Source organism: Sesamum indicum, linkage group LG3, assembly GCF_000512975.1.
Source record: "Sesamum indicum cultivar Zhongzhi No. 13 linkage group LG3, S_indicum_v1.0, whole genome shotgun sequence".
Classification (NCBI taxonomy): Eukaryota; Viridiplantae; Streptophyta; class Magnoliopsida; order Lamiales; family Pedaliaceae; genus Sesamum; species Sesamum indicum.
The window spans coordinates 9913196-9940960 of NC_026147.1; the positions used below are offsets into that span (position 1 = coordinate 9913196).

The window sequence follows — 27765 nt, forward strand, 5'->3', positions numbered from 1 at the left end:
CCCTATTTCTTCCTTCCATATGGTGAAGAAGGAGGTCACCAGACAACAACTGTTGGAGCGTTGGAGTGTTATTGAACAAGAAGACGATGACGATAGCCTCTCTTCTGTTCATCCCCTCAAACGTCGTCGTTTGCGCCAGCTCAAAGAGCAATGGTTCCCTCTCATTCCTTTTTCTCTTCAATCACTTGTACACTGGATTCCCCTCTCTCTCTCTCTCTCTCCTTTCGCTTTTATCAAAATTTTGCCTGTTACATTACGAGTATCAATGTTCACAACCACCACTTATTCAACAACAGACCTTCTGCCTAATCTGTCTTCCATTTTAACGACCCAGTATCAAACATTCTTGTGCAAGCTCTATCAATTTCTCTTTTAGCTTAAATTGCAACAACTTGGCTGCCAACAAGGGTCGCATTTGTGTGACCAATATTCCCACTTTTGTATTTATTTCATTAATATTTGTGCTAAAGATGGCTGGTAATTCTCCATATCCAGGTTTTCAGATGCATTCAACTTCTTGATATATTTGCCAAAAGAATATCATGTCTGGTGTGGTTACTGGGATCTGATGGGGCCTCTTCTGGAAACATTCTACAATTATTTCAAGGAAGAATGCCATGATTCTCCTCTCAAACTTTTATGGAATAGAATTTCTCAAGAGATAACAAGTTGCACTCTATGCATTCACCAGCATCATCAAGCACAACAGATGTATGATAAAGAATATGAGGAGAGCTGTATAAGTCCTCTTCTTGACGTGCTGCGTATGCTTGATGAAGAAAGAATCAGCCAACACCTCAAGGATCTTAATGCTAGAATAGCAAAAGGGGAGTATGACGCAGGACATGATTATGCACAAGTTGTGAGTGTTATGTTTGAGGTACTCACTCACATTCTCTCTTGGTTTTGCCTTTTTGGTTTACGTCATTTTGTACTTTTTAATATATGAACGCTCGCTGAACTAACTTATCATCAATTCTTTTTGATGGTTAATCTAATCTCTATTAGAGATTGAAAATATCATAAAGTCTGCTATGCTTGTTACTCAGGAATCAAATATAATCTAAGTTCTCACCAAGCGTCTTTGTGAAAAGGAACTTGGAAGAATTAGAGAAGTATTCAACTTGTCAGAACAGCTAAAAAGCAACATTGGGAGCCGCAAAATGGATGTGGATAATGATAAGCCAATAAGCTTCTGATTGTAAGTAAAGTTTCAATGGCAAAAAGGTTCAACATAACTTCACCAAAAAAAGAACATGGACTGTATAATGAAACACAAATGGAACTCTCTAGACCCTTAAGAAAGTAAAAAAACTGGTGTGGGTTACTTTATCTGTATGATCAACTAGATAGTATCCACAAACTTGCAAGATCATACAATAGATATCATCTGGTTTGATGCAACATTTTGTATGGAATATGGTTCTGCCTCTTGCTTTGCCCTGCTGCCATCTCAGAATGCATTGCTGGTCAACTCTTGATTGTTGTTTTTTCCATGCATATTGCATGATTGCCGCCGATTCTACGACTTAATTTTTTAGATTCTTATAAAGAGCAAGGAGTTGCACTTATGATATTGACTTCTTACTTGGCTGAAAACATTACAGCATGGGTATATAATGGCCGGTGTCCCCTTATCTTTTGCCAAAAACTTATCAGCACCAACAGCTTTCTCACTCAGCAAATATACTGAATATTTGATAAGTTTTGCTTACTAATTCTGTTAATCTGAACCTTTATGGATTCAAATATCTAGATCAACTGACCTAGTTGAACCTACTTAACCATATTATGCTGCTGGCATGCACATCATGATTCAGTTACTGAATTTTAAATGGGATTCTTCTCTCAAGATCTCATACTTTCTATTAGTCGTGCTTTTTTGTTAGGTTTAATTACACTGCCCTTCCCTGAGGTGGAGTGTAATTACACATAGACCCCATGTGGTTTGGGAAATTAAATCTAGTAGTTGTTGTTTTTTCCCGTCTAACAAATAGGACCCTCCGTTAGTCAAAATCCACTGAATTTGTTGATATTAAAAAAAAATGAATAAAAATTCATATCTACTCCTAATTGACTCATCTATGTGTAATTACACCAGAACTCAGGGAGGGCAGTGTAATTATCCCTTTTTGTTAATTGGAACTCGAGTACGAGAAAATACAAATTATGTTCTCTGATTTTTATTTTTCTAGTAGACGCTATGAAGTGTTTTTCCAAGCATTTCAAAAACATTTTATCTCTAGATTTTGAAAGCATGGAAAAGGCAGGACACCTTATGAATTTTTCGGCCAAATTCGAACTTTTCAAAAACATTCTGCATGAGCAAGAAAAATAATGGACAGATGCTTCATGCTCATTGCCTGTTTATTAGAGTTATATTCTTCCTTAGTCAGTATCAATTACATGATGCCATTTTATATGGCCTCATTATTAATTCTTCTTTGTTCTGAGAAAAAGGTTTTGATGTTCCCCATCTTGTTGGATGATCAATCCTTGGCCACAGAGTTTCAGATTTTTATTGAAGCAATTGATAATTCTCACGAATTAACGTTAGATGGATATCAACAGTATCCGGTAAGAATTCAACTCAGTTGCTTTTACTTGACCTTCAGATTCTTTTCATTGGTATACCTGCTCTGTTTTCCTACAGTGGTCATGCTGAACTATGGGTTCTTCATTTCTTATTGTTTCGTTAGGGAGTTTATGCATTGCTTTTCTTCAAAAGCAGAAGAGTGCGATCTATAGGTCTTCGCTTGGCTGGACATATGGGTAGATTGAGGTACCGTTTTTACTTGTATTGGCAGTTTGCTATAGCTTAGCTTGATTTATTGCATATATTTGCAGGTTACTTCATATTCATTTAGTTATGCCTCTATCAGAGATCATTATTTAGGTTATGGTGTTTGTGAGCTTGGGAATGGAAGTACTCCTGGGAGGCCATATATTATGCCAAGTTCTTATAGGAAATGAAGTTATTCTGAACTTTCTTTTTGATAGTACCCTAAAAGCAAAAAAATAATGGTTTCACTTTGGTATGATGGGCATGCCTAATGCAAGTATGAAAATTTTCCAAAGTGGTTTTTGTGGGATCAAACTTACTTCACCCAATTATCTTTCCTCGGGGAAATGTGTTGTTTTTATAGGTTCATATGACCTATAATTTTCTTTCAGAAGTATCTCATGATTTGTTCTATTTGGTCATTCATATTCCTTTGGCTGAACTGTGATAGCAGTGAAGCCTATTTTCAATTCCACATGTTTCTTAATCATTTTCTGTTAGAAAATGTTTCGCTTATGTGTATGTGCTCATTTATGCCATTTGGTGAAATCATTACGGTCCAGAACATCAGCATTGTGCAAAGTTGAGTCTTAGACATGGCCAAATCATGTTATAGAAAGATTTATTAAATGGAGAAATCTGTTTCATGCAGGAGATCAACGGATTTGGAACCATTGCAGCATTTACTAAGGAAATGCATTTGCATATTGGAGACAGAAGGCATGCAGCCAACTATGGAGACATCAAGGCCTAGGGTACAACTGGATCGAATAACTGTATGGCTTGGAATGAAAGCATTGTAGGAAGCAGCTGGTTTCATTTCTCAATATGTGTAAACCTATACTTCTTTCATAGTTAATAGGAATTTTCCATTTTGCGTTTTGAAGGGTTGGGTTTTTAGAGCCTCCAGCATTTGAAGAAGGGATTGTAGATCGGTATCCTATTTTCCTTAGTATTGTGCTGAACCATATTAGTGATGATTCGCTCGAGTTTTCTCATGCGGTTAACTGCCTGAGACTACTCTTTGAGAAGCTTGGTATACGTATCGTTTCTAGCTTTGGTAATTTTATATATTCGAACTTTGGCACCACTTGTTTTAATGTTTTGTTGCACAGGATGTAAACTATGGTTGAGAGCTACATTGTCTCCCAGTGTTATGAGAAATACACTTCTGGGCCAGTGTTTCCATACTCGAAATGAGAAAAGCCATAAAGAAATTTTTGATCTTTTCCAGCCTTTTCTGCAGGTATGTTTGTGTTGTTAAGTTTTATTTTTGTCTCTCACTAAGCTCTCTTCTTTCTGTTTTTCATCAATTTCTTGGAAACACGGATGTGTGGTATGCATCTCTGTTATAATTTGTGTCTTATCCTTCCAGTCTCTTGAAGCTTTGCAAGATGGCGAACATGAAAAACAAAGAAGGCATTTTTTATTCTTTCTCCTGCATCAAGTGCCCGTGAGCAGTAATTTTAGTGTGCTGATGAGGAAAAAGGCTTGCCAGGTTGCTCTCCTGTCCTTTATGATGTCTTTGCTAAAGCATGTTATTTTTGGTTGCACGCAAAGTTCATTCTTGCCATTTTCTTTTTCCTTTTTACTTGTTATGCAGATAGCTCTTCTCATTGTTCTCCGAGGTTACAAGATGGATCCACCTTGCCCACCGTCTGAATGTGCACACATGTGGTAGGTATCTGTTGGCATGTCTCTGAGCTCTATATGAGATGCATGGACAAGTAATCTAATTCGAACGAGTGACCGCATACCTGAAAGTATATTTAGGTTGGTGATTTCATTCTCTATTTCTCCTTGCTGTCAATTGTACAGGGGCCCTTCTCTTGTGTCTTCTCTGAAGGATCAGTCGCTGCATAGTTCTCTTCGACAACCTGCAATTGATCTTATAGAAACCATTATTGTATCTGATGCTTCTGCATTGATCTCTATAATTTTGAATGGTCAGTTGCATCCAAGTGATAAACCAATCAGGCCGAGTAACTATGGTGATGTGGAAGACGAAGAAGACATTTTGTCTGGTTTCCATATTAAAGAGAAGGATGTTAGTTGTTGGAAAGAATTCACTGTGCAGCATAAAATGATCTCACAGGTAGATGGGAGCTGGATGTGTGTACCCATGTTATGGTTTGATGTGTTAGTTGAAATTGATCCATTGGTCCTTCCTTTATCCTTTTCCAAGGCTGTCTTTTGGTCATTATCTCGGTTTTCAGTAATAGAACCTGAGAATAGCACAGAAATGGCTCTTTCTGTTAGGAATTGGCTGGCAACCTGTGCTTCAGAAATTTCTTATCTGTTTGGGTGGAAGGTTCCCTCAGGTTCTGATGATGGCGGGGATGGAACAGAAACGAGAAACTCTATTAGAACTTCAACGATGTGCCTGCCTTTAGTTAGGACATTCAAGAGGTTAGTTCCTTATGTTAGATGTTCCATGGCAGCCATGTAATGCGAGCATGACAATGATAACTTGGGCACGTGTGATTTTTTGCACCCTAGATGATAGAGTTTAACAATTGCACAATCTGGACAAATAATGCAGGTTAACTGCTCATTACACTGTTAGGATGGAACAAGGAGATGTTAGGAAGCAGTGGACCTGGGAACCAATGATGAGCAATAGTTTGATACTCTTTCTTGTGGATCCTAATGATGTAATTGTTTTTAATTATGATAGTTTTGCTTTGAGTTCTTGAGAATGATAATTTTCTGCTTTATGTTTTATTGAGAATTTTGTCTAAAGTTGAGCCTTAAAATTTTACTGATTGTTTTAGAATACCAGACAAGCTGGTAGGCGTATTCTTGAACAAGTTTCAGATGTTCGTGGCCTTACTTGTGGTCTGCAATTTCTTTGCTCCACGCCACCATCATTGTTTGCCGTCCTATTGGGGTTGAGACATGCTCTGAAATTGGTAAGATGTAGTAATATAGTGGGACTGCGTTTTGTTTTACCGTTAATAAATATTGCGAAGTGTTGAAGTCCACCTGAGTGATGATCAATTGACTTAATCACCTATATGTCTATATCTGTTAAAGTGGCATGGGTTTTTCCGGAGTACTTCTTTTTGCTCATACTGTAAGCTTCAGCCTTATTGCCGAAGTGAGTTTCTTGTCTTCCCAAAATTTCTCTTGTCATTCATAGTTTCAACTTTTGAGAGAGATGTTCGAGTAAACTGGATCCACGGCCAGTTGGTTGCTGTCTTTTCTCCTTCAAGTAACAAACTAGTAAGAAGCTAAATAAATTTTGCTTTACTAATGTAGTTTCCAACCTCATTTTTCAGGTTCAGCTGGATTCGGTTCTGTTAAACTTTCAGGCTTTACATCATCTCTTCTTCATCCTGTGCAAATTGCTCAAAGAAGGAAATTCATCTGCTCAGACTGTCTCCCAAGATCCATCTAATGTTTCCGACATTTCAAAATTTTATTTGCAAGGTGGATTTCTAAAGCAACCTGTATTTGATTCTTCACCCTCTGATGGTGATTGCTCATCATTTGTTAGCTTGACATTGTGGAAGAAGTTTAGCTCCTCACTATCAGAAATTGCATGGCCGTCAATTCTGAAATGCTTGGATGGAGGCAAGACATTCACAGATTACACAGTATCTCAGGTCTTCATTACACTAGAATTATGAGTCTAAGCTGATTCCTTCACTGTTGATACTTTACTTTGCATTCCCTATGATCTATTTAGTTTCTGTAACATTTTCATTTTACCCTTGAGCATCTTATATTATTTTTAAATATATGTATCAGCTCCAATAGCACATAAATGGTTGAAGATTAAAATTTTCACTGGCTCATTAATCTTGAGTAATGAGTATTTGTTGGAATACATAATCTGCTAATTGCTACTATTCCCTGAAATTTATTCAGTTGACTCATCTCAGTGGTAATGTAAATTACTTCAGGACCAGGTTCCTCTGTACTTTTTCTGCTGCGTCTATTTGAGGAGTCACACATCTCCTTTTCTTGTTTCAGATGACATGTATACGTCTGCTCGAAGTCATGCCTGTCGTTTTAGAAAGGCTGCCCCAAAATTCTGGCATTGTGTTGCAAACTTTTGGTAACACGAAATGGCTCCACGATTTGGCTGATTGGGGGAAGTCATCCCTTGCTGTCGTGGTTAGGTATTGGAAACAAACATTAGCTTTTTTGCTTGGTCATATTAAGGCGTGCTGCAGTAACAAATCTGCTTCAGCAATTTCTGATGTTGAGAAACTTATTTCATATGGTGAGCTTTAATTTACCCCTACACTTACCCCTACACTGTTTTTTTTATCTCTAGAGTGTTAATTACCACATGATATTTGATCTTTGTTTTTGAGTGCAGAAAAAGTTTCAATAGATGAGGTGAGCAAGCAAGTAGCACGCCTTTCTGTTTCATTAACGGATGAAGGTTCTACATTGAATAAAATTGGTCGTCAATCAAAATGTTCACCTTCTGGAGAGTCATTGAATAGGAGAAACTGTTCAGCAGAATCCGAAATTCTGATCGTTGATGAAACAAAAATGAATATTCTAAATTCTGAATCATTGATCGACTTGGAAGGAGAACATGTCATAGTTCTTTCTGATGATGAAAAACAAGGAGACATTTCTGCTCATCTGGGGCTTTCCAGTAGTTGGGCAACTACATATGGCGGTAATCATGCTGATACAGATGCTGCCGGGAGAGAGTTAAAAGCTGACCTGAAGGGAGAAGTCAGCACCCATGGGGGTTTGATGGTGTCCCCTGGGTCTCATCATCAGCTAGATTCTTGTTCAACTGATCTTGTCATTGAGAAAATGAGCTCAGATAATAATGTAGGCATACAAATATCTCAATCCTCTATTCAATCTGAGCCATCAGCAAGTAAGAGAAAGAAAGTTGAAACAGAAGATGGTGTAACCAATTCTTTCTTGTCAACAGACAAATCAAATTTGACAAAACTATCTGATGGAACTGTCAATTCAGAAAAAAATGATTCATTTGCAGCTCAACTGCATTCAAGAAATGCCTTTCCCGAGATGACTTCTGCAAGCAATGTTCAACAGAGTTTGAAAAAACCTCCAAAAACTAGTGATGAAACGATGAAAGAGTTAGTATGTGATACTGATGACAATGCGTGGAACTTTTCATTTTTCAAGCCACCAAGACGTCACCAGACACTAATAACAAAGCCAAGCACTTCTGGCCCTAAACGGCAAGTTATCCAGCTAACCTCACCTGTGGAGAACAGACCTGGATCTATGAGGCTGGGTGCTGGAGTGCCAAAAAGATTTCAACCTCCCAGGCTTGATGACTGGTACAGGCCCATCTTACAGTTGGATTTTTTTGTGGCTGTTGGATTAGCTTCTGGAACTGAAAAAGATAATCAAAATGTTGGCAAACTAAAGGAAGTCCCTGTTTGTTTTGAATCACCTGATGGGTATGTTGAAATTTTCCGGCCCTTGGTACTGGAAGAGTTCAAAGCGCAATTGCAAAGTTCCTATGTGGAGATGGCTTCTGCAGAAGAAATGTCTTGTGGAAGTTTATCTGTGCTTTCAGTTGAGAGAATTGATGATTTCCATGTTGTTCGCTTTGTCCATGATGAAGATGAGTCTACTGCATCTAAAAGTCTGTCAGAAAATGATCTCATTTTACTTACGAGACAACCACTGAGAAATTCTAATAGTGACACTCACGCTGTTGGAAAGGTATCCAATATATGGATTTGACTATGTAATGACTTTTGCTTTTGAGTTGGCTTGTATGATTTGAGTGGTTGCCTAATTCACGATTCAGAAAATAAATGGTTCTTGTGCTGTTGCCATTTAACTAACTTTATGGGTGTACTTCATTTTCTCAAGTTTCATTTTGGATGGTAAATTGAGTCATAGAAGTTATGTATGAACCAATTCAACTCAGCAAAGTCATATACTTATGTCGGGTTGGTATTTGAATGTCTTCTTTTGCTCTGTCAATGACGATCTCTAGTAGTTACAAAATTCTTCTCTGTAAAAATCAACAGATGTAGTCTTTGTTATGAAATTAATTAATGTTATTAGTTGCAGAAGTTGCTGTTGTCACAAATTATTTACATGCTTATGTCATTTATGGTTTTTCTTATGATGTTGCTGAAATTCTTCTTTCTTTCTTTTTGCTGTCCGATAATACATTCTTTTGTCAGTTGGATGATCTAATCAGTGTATTACCATCCTTGCTATTAGTTTGAGATGTATTTATTTTGTATTTCATGATTTAGTAGTCTGGGCTTTTTGGTTGGTGTTATGCTCTGTGTGGTTAGCTTAACTGTGAACTTGGCCAATTTACCCAAAAATGTATTTTCCAGTGCTTGGTATGCATTTTGCTTATGCTTTTTGTCTGTTCATAGGTTGAGAGGCGTGAGAAAGACAATAAAAGAAGGTTAAATATCTTAGCCATCAGATTGTATCTTCAAGGATGTTCTCGTCTTAACCGAGCTAGAAAGTTCCTTACTGAGCGAAGCAAATGGTATGTTGGTCGTATTATGAGCATTACCCCTCAACTTCGAGAATTCCAGGCATTGTCATCAATAAGGGAAATCCCTCTGCTTCCAGTCATCTTGAACCCTGTCAATCATCCTTGTGGTCAATATGAATCGAGAACTGAAAATCTTAGTAAACTACCTCAACCTTTGCAGCAGATTTTCAAGTCATCATATAATGGCAGTCAGTTGCGGGCTATTAGTCTTGCTATTGGTGAGTTCAACTTGAAGAAGGATTTTGAGTTGACTCTTGTACAGGGTCCTCCAGGTGTGTGGTTTTTATTTGTTTTCCCCCCTATTTCTTTTTGCTCTCTGGTTTCTTTCATATTTATCAATTACTACTCATTAAATTCATCATTTTGTGCCAGGAACTGGGAAGACCAGAACGATCGTGGCCATCGTTAGTGGTTTGCTTGCTTTCTCTCAAATGAAAGATTCCAAAGGATTAAGAAATGGTGGACCAGCTTTTAGCATTAGTTCTATCACTAACCAAAGGATCAGTCAATCTGCTGCAGTTGCGAGAGCCTGGCAGGATGCAGCATTGGCTAGACAATTAAATGAGGATGTCGAAAGTAACAAAAGATCTGCAGGAAGCTGCATTAGAGGGCGGATTCTTATTTGTGCTCAGTCAAATGCTGCAGTTGACGAGCTAGTTGCAAGAATATCGAGTGAAGGTCTTTATGGCTGTGATGGACAGAGATACAAACCATATCTCGTGAGGGTTGGTAGTGCAAAGACTGTCCATCCAAATTCTCTCCCCTTCTTTATTGATACACTTGTCGAAAATCGTCTAGGGGAGCAAAAGAGGAATGCCTGGGATGAAAAAAAGAGTTCGACTTCTGCAGATTCTTTAACCACTATACGTACTAATCTAGAGAAGTTAGTGGACCGCATAAGGTACTATGAATCAAAGCGGGCTAACTTGCAGGGAGGAAATTCTGACTCTAAAAATCTAGTGGAAGGAGATTGTGGAGATGCTGAGGTATTGTCTGATGCCGAACTAAAAGAAAACCTAAGGAGATTATATGAAAAGAAGAAAGCAATGTATACAGATCTTGCCAATGTTCAGGCAAGAGAAAAAAAACATAGTGATGAAATCAGAGTCCTAAGACACAAATATCGAACAGCTATCTTGAAGGAGGCTGAAATTGTGGTAACTACACTGAGTGGCTGCGGTGGAGATCTATATGGGGTGTGCTCTGAATCTACATCAGGCCATAAGTTCATTAGTTCATCTGAGAATACTCTATTTGATGCTGTTGTGATTGATGAAGCTGCTCAAGTACTTTCTTATTCTCTTTCTGTCTTATCCTTATTCCCTCGTTGATTTGCTAAATTCATGAACACTCGTGCATCTTTCTTTTTCTGCCTTTTGAAACTATGTCTCTAACTTCAAGATTTTACTAAGGCCCTGGAACCTGCCACTTTGATCCCACTTCAGCTCCTAAAATCGAGGGGTACAAAGTGTATCATGGTAAACAGTTGACTGTACATATTTTTCACTTTTCCCCAGAATGTCAGGTATCATTAACATGAGAATTTTTCATGTAAGGTTGGTGATCCAAAGCAACTTCCTGCCACAGTTCTCTCTAATGTTGCCTGCAAGTACTTGTTCCAATGCAGCATGTTTGAACGATTGCAGAGGGCAGGACATCCTGTAATTATGCTCAAAGAACAGGTACTCTCAGAGTAGTCCTTAATGAGATTAAGTCTTTCCATATTTTCCACATGATAACTTCAAAGGACTAATAATCTGTCTCTAAGCATATTTTAGTTCTACACGCAGGAGGTGTTGCTAATTTATTTGATATTTATCCCAAAGATAAATCTGACTATCTTTAGATTTCACTTGCAGATACATAGTGTCTAAAATAGTATGACGTGTAACCTAAATTTGATGCTGTCCTGTCAAAATACTTGATGTGTCCTTTTAGTGAGATAAATATCTTAAATTGATTCCTCGCAATTCAACAACCTCTATTTTGGGAACACTGGGCATGGCAATATAGCCATTTCATACTAAGCCTGGTATATGTGATCTACCTCAAGAAGTTGAATCTTTGAGATGACATTAATGATTTATATCTTAGATAAAGCATTAAAACCCTTTATTGGTTTTATCTTCCATTCCTGTCATTTTGATTTTTTTCTGTTACTGCTAGAACTACTTGTTTTGTCACTCAGTATTGGAAAACAGACCAAGTATTTTTAAATTTACCAGTATAGGATGCATCCAGAGATATGCCGTTTTCCTTCTTTGCATTTCTATGAGGGCAAGCTGCTAAATGGAGATCAGATGTCTGGCAAAGCTGCATCCTTCCATGGTACTGGGTGCCTTGGGCCATATGTATTTTTCGATATTATTGATGGGCAGGAGCTTCGTGGTAAGAATGCAGCATCCTTGTCCCTGTACAATGAGTCTGAGGCTGAGGCTGCAGTTGAAGTGTTGCAATTTTTTAGGATGAGGTACTTATCCTGCATCTCTGTGATTCTTCTGTCAATGACTTGTGTGATTAAGACAGTTATATTTGGCAGTTATCCCTCAGAATTCTCCGGCGGAAGAATTGGTATCATAACTCCTTATAAGCGCCAGTTATCACTTCTGCATTCACGGTTCTCTAGTGCATTTGGGCCTTCTATCACTGCCGAAATGGAATTTAATACGGTTGATGGTTTTCAAGGTCGAGAAGTTGATATCCTGCTGCTTTCTACTGTTCGAGCAGCAGGATCCTGCTCTGACACAGCCAGGGTCACTAGCAGTCTTGGATTTGTCGCTGATGTGAGACGGATGAATGTTGCTTTGACTAGGGCCAAACTGTCTCTGTGGATTTTCGGTCACGCAAGAACATTACAGACAAACCAGAGCTGGGGAGCTCTTCTGGAAGATGCCAAACAAAGAAAATTGATTGTATCCGGAAAAAAGCCGTACAGTTCAATTTACAAGTTTGGTTTGGAGAGCAGACCTTCAGGAAATTCCTCGAAAATTCAGTTGGAGGAAGTTGGAGGGATCAAACCTCCAAGTGAATGTGTGAATACAGAGAAGAAGGTTGTGAAGCATACTTCCGAAAGGAAAAGAAGATGCCTTGGTGTTGTACCAGAAAGCATCTATACAGGTGAAGGAGGCATTTCTTCTTCAACAAAGGATGCTGCTAAAGATGACCAAAAAAGCTCCAGAGATGGCACAAATGTCTCAATGAAGGAGGTTGCATCTGTTGTAATTCCAAATAGCGATAACAAAGTATTGAAGGGTGCAAAGTCAAAATTGGAAGTAGACCAAGTTATGAGAGATAAAAGCTGGGCCTGCAGATCTAATGACAATCAAAATAATGTGAAAAAAGCTGGTGTTGGAAAGGGAAATGATATTCACAATACAAGGGGACAGTCAGCTGGGAAGGTGAAGAGTGGAAGCCAGAAGCACCGGAGACCTGTAGCTGATGAAATGTTCTCTAAAACCTTTAAGCATGATAAGCTACAGGAGGTTAAAGCCGGCGCATCATTGTCTGTGGGAAGCTCCAAGGAGAAGGGTGAACAAGGAGCTTCTACCCAGGTTGAAGTGCTTGAAGATTCAATTATGAAAAGGAAGCAACAGCGTGAGGCTGTTGATGCTCTCCTGTCATCAGCTCTTATATCTTCGAAGAAGTCAGAATCCTCGGTGAAATCATCCGTGAAGAGGACTCTTTCAACATCAAATACCAGTTGTGATCCTATCAGACCCCAGAAGCGAATAAATGGTTAGGTCATCCTTTTCCTAGTTCATGCTTGTGAATTTTGGTTAGTTACACTTTAGTGAGTTAACTGTCACTGGCAGGAGTATCTTTTCTCCTCTTTGAGTTTGAGCTAACAAGTAAACTCCAGTTAACATCTTGGCCTTATCCTTGAGATATCACAAGTTTGCTAGGAACATCTCTTCTCCTCTATGATGATTAACTTCATATCCTTGTTCGGTTGTGTATAACTTATGAGTCTTTATAGAAACAGGCGGTTTCTTGTAAATACCTTCCTTGAAGTACACACAGTCGAATTGGCTGTTAGGATTGAGAATTGAAAAGTTACATTGGGTACTTCACATTTTCAACTCTCAGAAAAAGTTCAGTGCTTGGCATGCTTTGAGCTTCTCTTGTCATTAATTGATTTTCACTTATGCTTTCTGCATCCTCATGAGTATAATATATGACAGATTCATAGAAGGAGAACTCTTCAAGATCTAAGGAGTTTAAAGAAGCCTTGGGCCTTTGAAGATGCTGTTGTACTGTATCAAATGGTATATTTTTCACCCCAAAGGTAACTGGTACATGTTTGACCAGGCCAGTAGATAGCATTTAACCTGGCTCGCCGAGTTTCTGCTGGTTCGTTTTGCTTCCTGGATAGTGAAGTGATTGAAGGGAAAAAACTACGTGTTGCCGATCGTTCCCTTGGTACATAAAATATACTTGCAGGAGTTGAGGTGGTCCCTTTGACTGGTGGTGGCCCCTATAGAAACATTATTTCTGCTCATATTGATTGAATAGAAAGCCATTTTAGTCTTCTTCCATAGCTGATTTGATACGCTAGATATGGTTCTTTCCTTACCATGATTTAACTTGTAAAAGCGGATCATCTGATAGGCTCAGGAACGAATTATAAAGGAGCCGATCAACACATTAGGCCCAACCACAGCATCTCTTGCGGAGCGCAAAAATCTAGCTGAAGATGGCCCAATTCTGAGGAAGTCCAATTATCAGACTATTAGGCCCGTTAGGGTTAATGACTATTACTAAATAAAGCTATAGGTGAGAAAGAACGAGACAAAAGCAGTTAAGGCTAGGTAGAGATGACGACACTCGTCAATGGATCTTTTATCTGTTAGGTATTTAACACCTTGTATGAAATGAAAGGAAGCATGGAACAATGTTAAAGAAATCTTCATCTTCTTCCTCTAAATTCTGGAGCTCCACCCCTGCTTGAATTGGGATACCTTTTTATAAATTTTGATAGCATCATCATCACTTGTTTGTCATTTGACTGCCGGTTAGCCCTTCCGGAAAATGTGTGGATCAACGTGATCTGTGCTTCAACTGTTATTGTTTTATGTTGGGGTTGATGGAACTAGGATTAGATGCTCATGTATTACTGAGATGCCCTGCAGGGGACCCATGAAAGATCTTAAGATATATATGCATATATTTACACAGACTGCAGCTAATTCAGTAATCAGTAATTTAAGTGTGGTTGGATTATGTGCTGCGTTTGGTTGAGTTGCATAGTTTACTTCACTGGTGGATGAAGTTGCAGAAGAAAGGCTCAATTCAATTAACATATGCTCATCTCTAGGGCTCTGTATAACTCTCTCTCTCTCTCTCTCTCTCTCTCTCTCTCTCTCTGTGCCTGACTAAATGTATTTGGTATTTGGTTGATTGGTACGAGGATGCCGACACACCGCCCATCTTCTATCTCTGGTACATGCATATGCATATAATTGACTTGGTTTTGGGAAGAATTTGGAATTCAATTTTGAACTTATAGTCTTTCCCTCTCTATCTTTCTTTTGCATCTGAAACGAGCAGCATCGAGTGATTTGATACAAATAACAGAGTAATTGCAAGAAAAAAAAAGAGAGAAACTCTCAAGTGTATTATTAATAATTTATAGCAGTCGAATTGTAGTTGAATGAGGCGTGTGTTTGGTTTACTTGAAAGCATGAGGATGTAAAAGTGAGTTAGGGTCATGATTAACTTCAAAACCCAAGTTTATTGGGGTTATTTTTTTCATTTAAAAACACATGAACCAATGTGTACTAACATGTCCGCTTACCTTTTGTTTTGACTTTGACCGATGAGGAGTTGAGTTGGATGGGATCCCGCACTAGTTATGTGTTAAGTCGGTGGTCTTAATTAATGACTGCCAACTGGTAGTTTGTTTAGCACACAATCCCATTCTAATTATTTCTATTAACAAGACGTGAGGAGTTAAGAGCATGGCATGCTTTTGGTACTGATTAATGGGGTGGGGTATGCATAATGATCTGTCATCTGTGTAGTGTAGGAAGGAAATGGGGAGGCTGATTCTTCTTCTCCACCAATACCATCTCCTAAGTAAGGGGCGAATGCAAATCCATCCAGCAGAAAGCAAAAGTAGAGAGTACAAATTAAATATGCAATGAGATCACTACTATTAATTACTGTGAGTAGATGATGGCATAGTGGCATGGCATGCCCAATGCCCAATGCCCAATGCCTTTTTCACTCTTCAAGACATACTTACTAATTAATCCATTCATCCATACAATAATAATATATATTTGTTTGTTAGGAATAGGATGGAGTGGAGGAGAGGTCAATCAATATTGGATATATAATAGTACTGGTACTGGTACTGGTCAAGTAAATTCCATAGATAGAAATAATCATCTCAACCAATTGCCGATAAAAGACCCTCCAACTAACATACATTAATTATCGACTGCTATGATAATTATAATAATAATAAAATGATGCTTGATTGATTATTTCATACAAGTGTGTATTAATGTGTAATTACTAATTAGCTAGATTTAGATAATTTATTAATGTTTGAGTCAACTGGAAAGGAATCTTTCAGGCTACTTACTTTTCTCTCTATATATATGAAGCAATATTATTGGCGATGGAGCTGCTCCGTGCATGCTTCCACCAAATTAAACTGCACCAATCATATATATATATATATATAATTTTCATCAACAAAAACAAACTTTCTTCTAGTTATCTTTTAATTTCCAGTAGCAGGAGGTGCACATATTCATTATTCATGGCGGATTCATCATCATCAAGTAGCAGCAAGTCGTCTTCCTCCGGCTCCAACAAGATAAGAGAGATAGTTAGGCTTCAACAGATCCTGAAGAAGTGGAAGAAGCTTGCCACCACCACCAAAAACACTACTAATAGTACAGGCAGTGGTACTGGGGGCAGCAGGAGCATTAAGTTTCTGAAGAAAACACTATCCTTCTCGGAGAGTAGCAGCTCCAACTCCAACTCCAACTCCAACTCCTCATCTGCAGGAGTATTGGGTGCAGTCGCCGTCCCAAAAGGGAGTATCTGAGGCATCAGGTGTTTGGGATTCTACTGAGAGAAGCGGAAGAGGAATTCGGTTTCCAACAAGAAGGAGTGCTTAAGTTCCCATGCGAAGTGGATTTGTTTGAGAAGATACTGAAGATGATGGAAGATGAGAAGAGGGCAGCGGCCAGACCCGGATCATCATCAACTGCTAATTCATCATCAATATTAATATCCACGCTGCATGATGAGTTGATGAGCAGTAGCAGCTGCCCTAACAACTGCTCGCCCGACACTACTACTGAATTAACCCCAACTACTCACCACCCTCAGATGTGCAGATGACACACACACACACACACACACACATATATATATATATATATATGCAGTGTAATGCTCATCATCATTTTTTATATATACTTACTTCATCATCGTTCAATTCTCTCCCTAGCTAGACCTAGCCTTTTCATTTTCTCTATTGAATGCTAAAATCACTCAATCCAATTTGTATTCTGTTTTTCTAGATAAAGCCTTACTGATCGTCATGCATGCTCATATTACATATTCTTGTTTCAAAGCCATCTATAATATATATGTGTGATATTGGAGAGAAGGACAGTATTATGTTAGTTAGCAAGCCAGCTACAACTACATAGAATAGAATACATAACGACTTTCAATCAAATAATGCATGGATGCTTATCTTTATTAATATTGATTGATCATGGTTGAGCTAATATATAATTAACTAATAATGGATTTGAAGCAAACACATGAATTATCTGTACGTATGTATACGTACTGCTTTATAATTGGGATCCATTTGTAGCTAGGCCGTTTCGCATGCTAGACTGCAAAATACAGAGCATAAGGATACGGTAGCTGAAAATATTCCAAATACTTAAGAGATCTAAACTTATTATTCAAAGTCCATATATGGCCACTTGATTAATCGTGTCCTTGTTCGTATATAAAGTTATGTACGTTTGTACGGTTGTAGAATTAATTAAAACTAACGATATATACATGCATATGCAATCAAGTTCATTTTTTGTTAAAAAAGATGAACAACTTGCATAGAGCTAGCGAGACAGTAATGTTTAATGCACGTCTCACAGTACATATACAGATGATGTTGGGCAAGGAATCTTGATCTATGTACATATATACGAACTACCAACTGGAAAATCTGATCCGACAAAGTGCCAAATTCATCGCCGCGACGCACATTCCAATTCTAATTATATATATATATATATGTATATATTTGTGTGTACTTGCGGGTAATTAAATGTTAATCACGAGACGCATGATATCAGTACTTAATGAGCTTAAGCATATGATATGACATGCATGTGCCACAGATTCAGCAGCTCTACTTGTACTTACGGACCACACTCTCTCTTTCCGTATCTCTCTCTCTCTCTCTATATATATATATATTGTTACCACTATAATTATCATTAGAGGGGTAAGTTGACATTCTAAACACAATTATTTTGCTCTTCTTATCTGTAGTTTAGTGGTGATTGTCTGTATAATGCTTGCTGATAATATATATATATATATATATATATATAAATTTATTAATTAATTAGCTATTCCAATTTTGCCCAAACTAAAGGGAATAGTTGACGAATTCCATTCAAATTGTTGATTCAACGTATGTATACTTGACGTCCAGTAGTGAGCATTGGTGATCATGGGTAGGGGTGGTTAATAGTGACTCCTCCACATGATGACCACCTTTACATTTTCTATTCCAGGAGGCCTGTTTTCTCGAAACTTTAACAACATGCTATTGCCAACCTTCATCATATTGTGCGACATAATATTACATCAAAGATTATTGATGATGGATGATCATCAATACATTGTATGAAGTAACCTAACTCCGGAAAATTAGGTACGATGATATATATCATGTGTAGACTTCTTTGCCACAGGTGAGGAAAAGGAGGATGAGGAAAGAACAACTCCCCTTCTCCAGCCCCAGGCTATGGAACTCAATTACAATCCACTTCCTGTATTTTCTATTCAGATTTTCCTTTATATGTGGTTGATTCTGTATATTTTGATGTCAAATTTAGAGGCTGGGATTCGGTGTTTCACATTTTTGTTAATTGTGGCAGCTGGCTGGTATTCCATATTAGTTAATGGTGCCGTCCCCATTCTCCTTAGTTAGCCTCCTCATCTCACATATTAATTAATAACTTTCCAAAATCTTTGTAACAGCACCAGAAGGCTGGTAACATATTCTGTTGAAGAACCATTCACCACTCACTAAGAAATATTTATAAATATATGCAATAGATGGACGCATTCATCCCAAAAGGATTCTTTATCAAACCACGTAGAACAAAAATTAAGGCCATTTCATTAAATTGTTTTCTTCCAGACACAACCCTCTATGTTCATACTAATGCCAGCAACTTGGAAAGTACAATATCAGATTCACAAGGAACATGCACAACTAGCCTACCAATTTCCTCCCCACCATTACCTCCCTAACTACTTTCTGTATATGCATTGCAATATCTGCTGGATGGTGATACAGATGAAACCTCTTGATGGCTTTTGGCCTTGTTCATCATTGGGGTTGCACCGAAAGTAAATTATGTACCTTGTTCAGTTCTATAGAGCAATTGGCACTGCCAATAATGCCACCTCTTTGTAGTAACTATTCCTTGCGTCTACTTCATTCAAAATTTCCAGATTCTGGCAATGTACAGCAACATCGATCATCGCGAATATTTGTCCACCAGTATCTTTGCTTTATCAGGTGCAAAGAAACGTGCCTGTCCACGTCCATGACCAGTTACAGTGCATTCTATACATTTTAAGTCTAGAATATCGTGTAAAAACTTAAAAAACAACCTATCAAATAATGATCACATTGGCCCAGTGGAGCATACCAGTAGAAGATATGGTCTTTTAAATGCTTACCAAAACTCTTAAGTTCCCACAGCATAAAGAATGACCAGAAACAATTTTTAGGGAGAGACATGCAGATTTACAGCAGGTGTATTCTTAGAATCCAAAAAGCTTCCAGATTCTGTACAGTGTATCCATCAGATAAGACTATTAAAACAAGTGCCTAACTCAAACGCAGATAGAGCGTTGGTCATCAGTTGCAACAGTAGATACAACAACAATGCCATTACTATATTCGCATGACCATACTACCCAATGGAGAAGAAAACTTTGCTAGGGGTGGCTCTCAGAAGATTCAAGTTAAAACCTCTGATCTATTCTTAATTCAATCCTCTACTTGAGAAAACCATTAAAAGAGTTGTACGGTGAACATGGGCCTAACATGCAATACAGCCACAACAGAAGATTTACGCATTTGTAGGTTATCATGAGCTCTCAGGGCAAAAACTGCCATGATACACGACCAAAAGTGACACCCACATTATTGAAGATGGACTTCACTATCTTCAAATTTTTTAGGTACTTATGTTACCCTGAGATGAAACAAGGAGCAAAGGAGTTATTATGACACACTGAGGCCTCAACTTTCGGATGTTCTAGACGTCAACAAAAAAATATACACCAAATACCATTGAGAGAAACAAGATTACCATGTATAATTGTGAAAGAAGCAAAAATAGATGTAAAATTAACCTAAAGAACTTTGGTTGACACTCTAAACCTTGCTCTAAATAGCGTCCCTATAACTTGAACTATACCAAGAAGACAAGCAAATGGAAGGGTCAGTATGTTTTGCGATTATTGTCTCACGCAGATAGAAGGTGGAGAGAAAGACATTAATGCTCTGACCTGTATAAACATTCTCTCTGCATCACCAATACTTCCATTCTCTTTCAAGATAATTCCCTGCAGAAATGATAATAGAACTGCTCAGTGGGCTTCTATCAGGAAATTCCAATGATACATGCCCCTAGTTTTCATCTTATATTGAACCAATCTCAAATAAACACAGGAGATATATTGCATTTCATCTGTCAGAAAATTCTCTATTAGAAGCAAAAGAAAACATGGTAAAACATATGCAAGATGGTTATAGGTACTTTAAAAAGGATAATGATGGAGACAGTTTTACGTTAACCACTGGTTGATGCATGAAGAAGAAATAATAGAACAAGAACCTTCGCCAAGTAACCCCTGAAATCATCAGGGTGGCTAGAGATAAGTTGATCATAAACAGATACTGCATCACTGATGTGGCCCCAATCTGAATAGGCTTTTCCAAGCAGCAAGTCAACCTGAAAATTGCACCATGGCAACACGTCGAATCAAGCAGTACATTGAAACTTTTTGTCCCCCAAACTAGGATTTCGAGGCCAATAAGATAGGTACAAAATAAATGAATTTTGTCTTGTATTTAGTTTCCAACCCAATAAACAAGTTAAGGGACCCTCTTGCAGTTACATCCTCAAGTTACATATTCCAATGATGCATAAATACATTTCTTCCGTGTATTGGGACTACATGACCCTCTATCCTTAGCACATAATAGTTGAGTCTATCTATTGGAAAACATAGAGCTCGTTTGGTTGTGTTTTCAATGAGATTATTTTCACTTTTCACTATTTGGGTAGTTGGGATTTTGTTTGGTCAAGCCATTTTCATTGAGAATGCATTCCTATTTTAATTGAATTTTTTGAAATTATAGGTCACATGGGTTGGTCATACTTGTCTTTATCTTGTCAGCATGTCTTTTCTTGTTTCAAATCAAATAAAATTGCTTTCTCTCCCAACCATTTTGGTCAACCTTCATAATTAATTTCTATCACATCAAAAATACATATACCTATATTCTTAATTCTCACACCTATATACCTATATTTGGAAATAACTAATCCAAATATATTCTCAGTTTTCGCACAGAAATCAATAAAGCATTTTTACATAAATACAATTGTTAGAAACTGAAAATGAAAATGAAAACACAACCAAACGGGCTCATGGATTTCCAAGAGTAGATTTCATTTCTTCTAAACAATAATTCAGTAAAAGCAATTGAAGCAAGAAAATTATGATCACCAACATTGATGCATCAGTACATCAATTCTATGAAAAGATTAAGGAGGCCAGCATTAATCCATGTTAGCATATCAGGGATGAACAAATGATTGAAACTAAGGGAGCACAGGATATTTACCAATAGCGAACATTTCTAAATTTATGTTAAATAAAAAAATAAAATAAATTCTATCAATCAACTTTAATAACATATACTATTTACTTTAAATAATTAAGCAATTTAGAATAATTATCATTCCAGTGATATACACATGTATCGCAAATTCAAGTATAGTTAAATCTATACCATATTTATTTGTTATTCTTTTATCAATTTATGTATGTCAAAAAATTTATTATGATTCTTTAGTTGGTGCAACACTTGATGCATCAATTTTCAGTTAAGGATCACATTATTTCCTCCAAAAAAATATAAAATCTTCAAAGTTAGTTATTTCCAACCATTTTACCTCAATGTTTTAATAAAGTGAAAAACTTGAGATACATGTACTAAGAAGTTAAAAGGTACTTATAGCTCTTTATTGACTCAATTACCTTAATTGGAAAATTTGTAGTATAACCAAATACGAAAAAGTTAAAGTTTGATATTGTTTTGAAAAGATTTCACCAAATCATCTCTAAGATACTAAAATTAATAGGCCGAACAGTATGTGTCACAAGACGAAAAACACATTCATTTTGTTACGCAATAACCGCGTAGAAAAACACAGAAATACTTTACCTTGAATGAAGATCATAAAAAATTGAGTACCTAAGAACCAAAAGGTTGAAAGAATATTTTCTTAAATGATCTTTTGCAGAAATTAACAATCATTATCTATATACATATTGTAATCAACTAATGAAAGAAGAAGAAAAATAATTTCATCCATACTAGTTTATGGATAAATAAATTGACTGGGGTAATTGGTGCTTTACTATTAATTTTACATTTACATTACAAGTTTGGGTGACATTTTCTAGAGGGACCATCCATTGTCTAAATTATATATGTATATTATGTAAAGTAGGGGTGTAAACGAGTCGAGCTCGAGCTCGATTTGCAGGAGAGTGGCTCGATCTCGAGCTGATTTTTTGGTATAATTTTTTTTAATTATTATTATTATTATTAGTAGTAGTAGTAGTAGTAGTAGTGGTAGTAGTAGATTAAATCATGGGATCGTATCACCAAATTTTTACATAAATTTATAAGTAATAAAATAGATTATTATAATGTATACTACGTTATAAATATACCAAAATATAGTATGAAGTTTTAATTTATTGTTATAAATATAAACTACTAGTTAGTTTAGCAGTAATATAATTAGTAAAATATACCCAAAAAAAAAAAAAATTCATACTGAACAATTTAGAATTGTAGAAAAATATCCATTATCTGAAATAATGCAATTAAAATACATAAAAATATTTTATAGTTGAAGTTAATATATATTCACAATCTGCAAAATTTATATATTTATAAATGTTAGTATAACATTGATGTAACTATCATCTTATATTGTTGAACAACATGGGTTAATTGGGCCATCAAAATTCAGATCAAACCGTTATATATGATCAAACTTATAGAAAAATACATTCGGTAAAATTTTAGACTTATTGGATATATGGAAGTCGAGATATCGTACTCAGAACATAAGAGTAATCATTTAAGACGGTGTATCGTTGAATCAGACAATGTGATTTTAATCAGGCAATGTGATTTTAAATCATACTATCTGATATAATCTAATGGACACAGTCTTGTATATTTTTAAATTTAGTATGAATTGAGTGACTGAATTTTAAGATATCGGAATTATTGATTAAACTTTTTGATCTCATTATATATATAATAATTAAAATAATTAAAATTGTTCAACCATCATTATTATTATTATTATTTTTAGATTAATTCATAGAAATTACTAAATTTCAACATAAGTTTATAAATAATAAAATAGATTGCATAATGCATAGTATGTATCTTTATATAAATATAAAACTCAAAAATAGATAAAAAAATCATAAGTAAATTACTTGTCAATTTAAAAAAAGTAATAGCGTAATACAAATATATATTAAAATATAACATAAAGTTTATATGTGTCATATTAAATAATAATTTTAATTATAAAAAATATTGTAATTTACTAAGTTCTTGATTAAAATTATTTTTGTATAAAGATTAAATGTATAAATAAAAGTATTATAATTTATTATTATCCAAAATAAAATGTACGATATTGATTAATAATTATAATATATAATCAATTTTGAGTGTAAAATTGACAAAGTATTAAATATAAAATTAAATATATAAAAATTTCAAAAATAAAAATATATATATAAAAAATAAATAGAAAAAGCTCGCGAGCCGATGAACAGAAAAATTGAGCTCGAGCTCGAGTCGAGCTCAAAATCGAGTTGGGGCTCGACTCATTTGCCACCCCTAATGTAAAGAAAGAAATACATATGCTAAGAGGAATGCTAATACTCTTGGGGGACTGGAACACCTCCTTGCTAATCAGTCCTGAATTGTTCATTCAACTTTTTACTTGAGATACTTAACCTTTATGGTTAATAAAATTTGAATATTTCCAATATAAAAGCTGCACAACGTCTACAAACATCAAGTACGCAACAGCAGCATTATTCAAGAAGTTAACCTCTTAGTTATGCTTGAAGTAAATCCATAGCATTAGAAGAAGACTCACCTGAATGGGATCCACATCAGATCTCTTTTCTGCTGTGCTGACAATCCCATCATCATTACGCTTAGATTTTTCTTTATTCAGGCGTTCACGAGATGCCAGGAGCACTTGAACTGCCTAAAAAAGAAGCAACAGTATTCACAGCGTGCATGGATGAAATATTAACAACAGAAAATGTCAGAACAGATGAAAAAGGAGGTAAAAATCACTGTCACTACATTCAGATTTATGCAGCTCTATTTGAGTTGCATCAGCAAACTTGCAACGAAGAGAAGGTTGCAAGATACCTCCAGACAGCTCGTTACAAAGCAACAGACTAAGACAACACTATTTGAATGAATTGAGAGAGAAGCAATTGAGTTACAAAATACAGCATCATCTTAGATGTGTTCATTCATTTTGCATTTTAAGCAACCTCATCAGGTCTTTTGGCAGCTAGCAACGAATTTGTAAGACCTCGAAGGATTTCAAAATCGACACTTTTTGAGGCCTGCACAAAATTGAAATATACATTCAGCCATCACAGGAAATGTTACCTCAAACTTCCTATACCGTGAGGAAACATATATGTAAGGAATATAATTGTATATGCAATTCTTCATGCTGTTTATCATGACGTGGTGGCAAGAATACAGATATAAGACTTTCATGCCAAAAGCTTGGTTGACTAAGCTTATTCAAGACATCTTACTTAACTACTATATCTTCGGAATCTTAACAAATTAAGCTTCTAAAGTATTTGCATAAAATAAGATCATGAAACTTATTAAATGCTGTTAATTACAAGGAGGATGTTGGTAATAACTTAATTTTGTAATCAACATAATCAAAAACAAAAACATGGTTCTTAAGATACTTAAAGTAAGATACAAACTTGTAAGATCCAAAAGTCTTACTTTTTTTATGCTTGTAATCTCATCTTGCAACTATCTTATAAGATCTTTTCAGGGGTATATAAGTCAAACAGAATACCCTCTTAGATGCATGAAAACTATCAAAAATAATCCCACACGGGGCACCAACTTTCTGATAAATGTAGTTATGTGAGCACCAAATGAGTATCAGATGGAGAGTCTGGACCATGAAGAATGAAGCAAGGTAGAAAGTAGCCTTCCTTTTAACATATATAAACAGGTCCATGTTGTATCAGGAACAAAGTCCGAGTGAAATGATTAAAAGACTTATGATAAACTAATATCCCACGAGTCCACGGCAGACTAACCCTTTCAGCACTTCTATATGCAAAAACACTTCCTTCGTAATCTTTGAGCTCATATTTGACTTCACCAAGCAAGCGAAAAGCATCAGGATCACTTGGTTTCTTCTGCAGATCAATTTAGGCCAATTTTGAAACAGAATCCCAGCTTGAGATAATTTACAGTCTGATATGTTCATCATGATAGCAGAAGAAGAGCAATAAAGAACAAACCTCAGTCAATTTTTCAAGCAATGTCGCGGCTCTTTTATATTCTCTCATTTCTGCTAAGGTCACTGCAGCTCCCTACAAGAAATAGTTTGAATAAATGTAAAAAGGCTGGCTTAGTTAATAAATCACATGACATTTTCTTATAAAGTACGGAGCACTATCACAATATGTAGATGTTATCTCATGCAGGACATTCGAACTCACTTCTAGAGCAGTTGAATCTTCAGGAAACATTCTAAGTGTTTCTTCAAACTGCTTCAGCCTCTTCTGCAAAAGCATATGAATATTATGGTAGATGGGACATGAGTTGAGACATTGCACTGATAAAAGCCTTATACTGGAGAGTGTTGCATCTAGACTATGATATCTACAAGAATGGAGCAAGAAGCAACAGAGTTACATAAAGTAAAAAAATGCATCTTGAACAGCTTCGATATACAGTTACACGCAAAAACATTAGATTTGGCTAACTGCATAAGAAATGCATCGAAAATTTAAGACAAGTATAAACACATGCCACAGAAAATTAAAATATGAGTTCTTATGGGTAGCATTTTACACCAGGGAAGAAAAAAACAAGGAAAGCAACAAGCAGTATCCAAACATCTGAGTTACAATCTGATTTAAAAGATTGCTTAAAGTACAGGATATTATTCTGACCTCAAGGATCGCTCTTACTTCTTCTGGAATCTTTTTAGCAACAGTAGCATCCTCCTGTGCAGGGTTAACACTAGAATCCCAAAGACCGTATCAGTTTTATTTATAAGTAGATTGCAAATAAAAAATTCTCACATTAGGACATCAAAATTAAATGCACGCACTTGAATCTAATGGTTCGAAGCCTAAGAACACTAATTAGGCAAAACCTACAATACTATTGGCAACTGCAAATACGAGTAGATGTCTGGAAAAAAATAACACTTAGAAGTATATTAAAATTAAGTTAAACTCCTCTATGTTGCCCTTGCAATCTAATCATCACAAGAAAGCACACAGGAAGTCGCACTATGGGACAACTGTTGTGGCATTCTCGTAGATTGACAGGAAATGTGATGTGAAAATTGAATCAAACACAATGCAAAAAAATTATGTGGAGAAATAATAATCAAATTCAGGAGCTTATGAATCAAACAATTTACCAGCAACTGGGAGAGAATTGATCAGAATTGTTCAAGTTCTTTGATACATACCTTCCAGAAGGGAGAAAATCTCCAAAAGCAAACACCAACCCAAATGTAACAACTGCAACTCCAACTCCGATCTACCATATTCCATTCTAGAAAATGGAATCAGCAATCACAGGAGAACTGAGAACATTCTAGGAAAGAAGTAAATAATTGCATCAGCTAAACTAATGATATACCTTAGTCCCTAGTCCAATTGTGCTACTGTTTGTCTCAGTTGGAGCATCATAATCAATTGCCCCATATTCTTTCTGCTCTTCTGCTTTTTTCTGCTCAAGCGCCAACCTTCACAGTTGGCAGAAGTTTATGGTCAACTAGCTACCAAATCAAGGTTGCTTAGAGTATGAAAGAAAGAAAAGAGAGATAAAGGATATGTGGCCCAAGTACTGAGAAAATAATTCTGTTGCATTCGTAAGCGACTGGTTCAAGTGGGGGGAAAGATATGGATAATAGATATGAAAGTGGTATAGCACACAAATTTAGCGCACAAACAGAATAATGTCACCAGAAGTAAAATGAAAGACAAAAAGTTGTATGAAATCTAACTCTTAAATTCAGAATATTTTCTGAAAAGTAGGAGGAGAAAAATGAGGGGAAACTACTTTCTAACAGCTTGGAGACGCTGCTCGAACTCAAGATCATCCGAAGAAGTGTACTTCATTCTTCCACCAGTTGGAGAATTTAAACCAGGCGCCTCTGCAAAGATAGTAGAGAAAGCTCATATCTTTAACAGTGTGGAAGGAGGGAAAGTAATAACAGTGGTAGAAGAAACGATATGCAGTTACGGTTGGAGGATTGCTTAGGGGACGATTTCAAATTCCTGTGAATTTGGGAGAGGATCAGTATTATATCATAAAGAAAAACACTAAAAATGAAATGAAAGAAGGATGTGATGAGGGGTTACTTGTTTCTTGATTTCGGGCCAAATCCGCGGTTAGGGGGAGAGGAATCGTCGGAGCATTGGATTGAAATGCCAACCCTCCGCTTGGGATTAACGTAGTTAATAGTACGACAACAAGAAGGGTTAGGAGAGAGATGAAGATGAGGCAGAACAGCGGCCATTGTTGCTTGTGTAACTGTGAGAAGCAGGAGGCGGTTTATGCTTATCGTTGGACTGCCACAAAAGGTCGCATTTTCTTAGAAACGCGACTCTGTCCTTGGGAGAAAAG

General features: G+C 36.5%; 2 protein-coding genes across 9 annotated transcripts; one reads left to right on the forward strand and one right to left on the reverse strand.

Moving 5' to 3' along the window:
• On the forward strand, window positions 7-14588 carry LOC105157939. Of its 8 annotated transcripts, none has more exons than XR_847485.2 (23): window positions 7-153; window positions 496-880; window positions 2461-2577; window positions 2700-2782; window positions 3435-3581; window positions 3670-3818; window positions 3898-4028; window positions 4158-4280; window positions 4386-4459; window positions 4601-5191; window positions 5325-5436; window positions 5557-5694; window positions 6064-6390; window positions 6761-7013; window positions 7113-8458; window positions 9136-9535; window positions 9636-10549; window positions 10676-10741; window positions 10820-10945; window positions 11489-11733; window positions 11803-12998; window positions 13445-13682; window positions 13878-14588. XR_847485.2 is itself a non-coding variant. In XM_011074480.2 (22 exons), exons 1-22 carry the CDS (start codon window positions 20-22, stop codon window positions 13450-13452), a joined length of 7065 nt encoding a protein of 2354 aa, XP_011072782.1. In that variant the 5' UTR covers window positions 7-19; the 3' UTR covers window positions 13453-13928. The 8 variants fall into 8 exon arrangements, 6 of the variants coding, with proteins under 6 accessions (XP_011072782.1, XP_020548202.1, XP_011072785.1 ...); XR_847486.2 differs by having other exon boundaries at window positions 13445-13528; XM_011074480.2 differs by having other exon boundaries at window positions 13445-13928.
• On the reverse strand, window positions 18637-27690 carry LOC105157941. Its single transcript, XM_011074485.2, has 14 exons — window positions 27501-27690; window positions 27382-27416; window positions 27199-27292; window positions 26776-26881; window positions 26603-26673; window positions 26073-26142; window positions 25617-25679; window positions 25416-25487; window positions 25209-25310; window positions 24402-24476; window positions 23990-24103; window positions 20393-20509; window positions 20064-20120; window positions 18637-19078 (listed from the first exon to the last, which is right to left on the reverse strand). Exons 1-14 carry the CDS (start codon window positions 27656-27658, stop codon window positions 19022-19024), a joined length of 1191 nt encoding a protein of 396 aa, XP_011072787.1. The 5' UTR covers window positions 27659-27690; the 3' UTR covers window positions 18637-19021.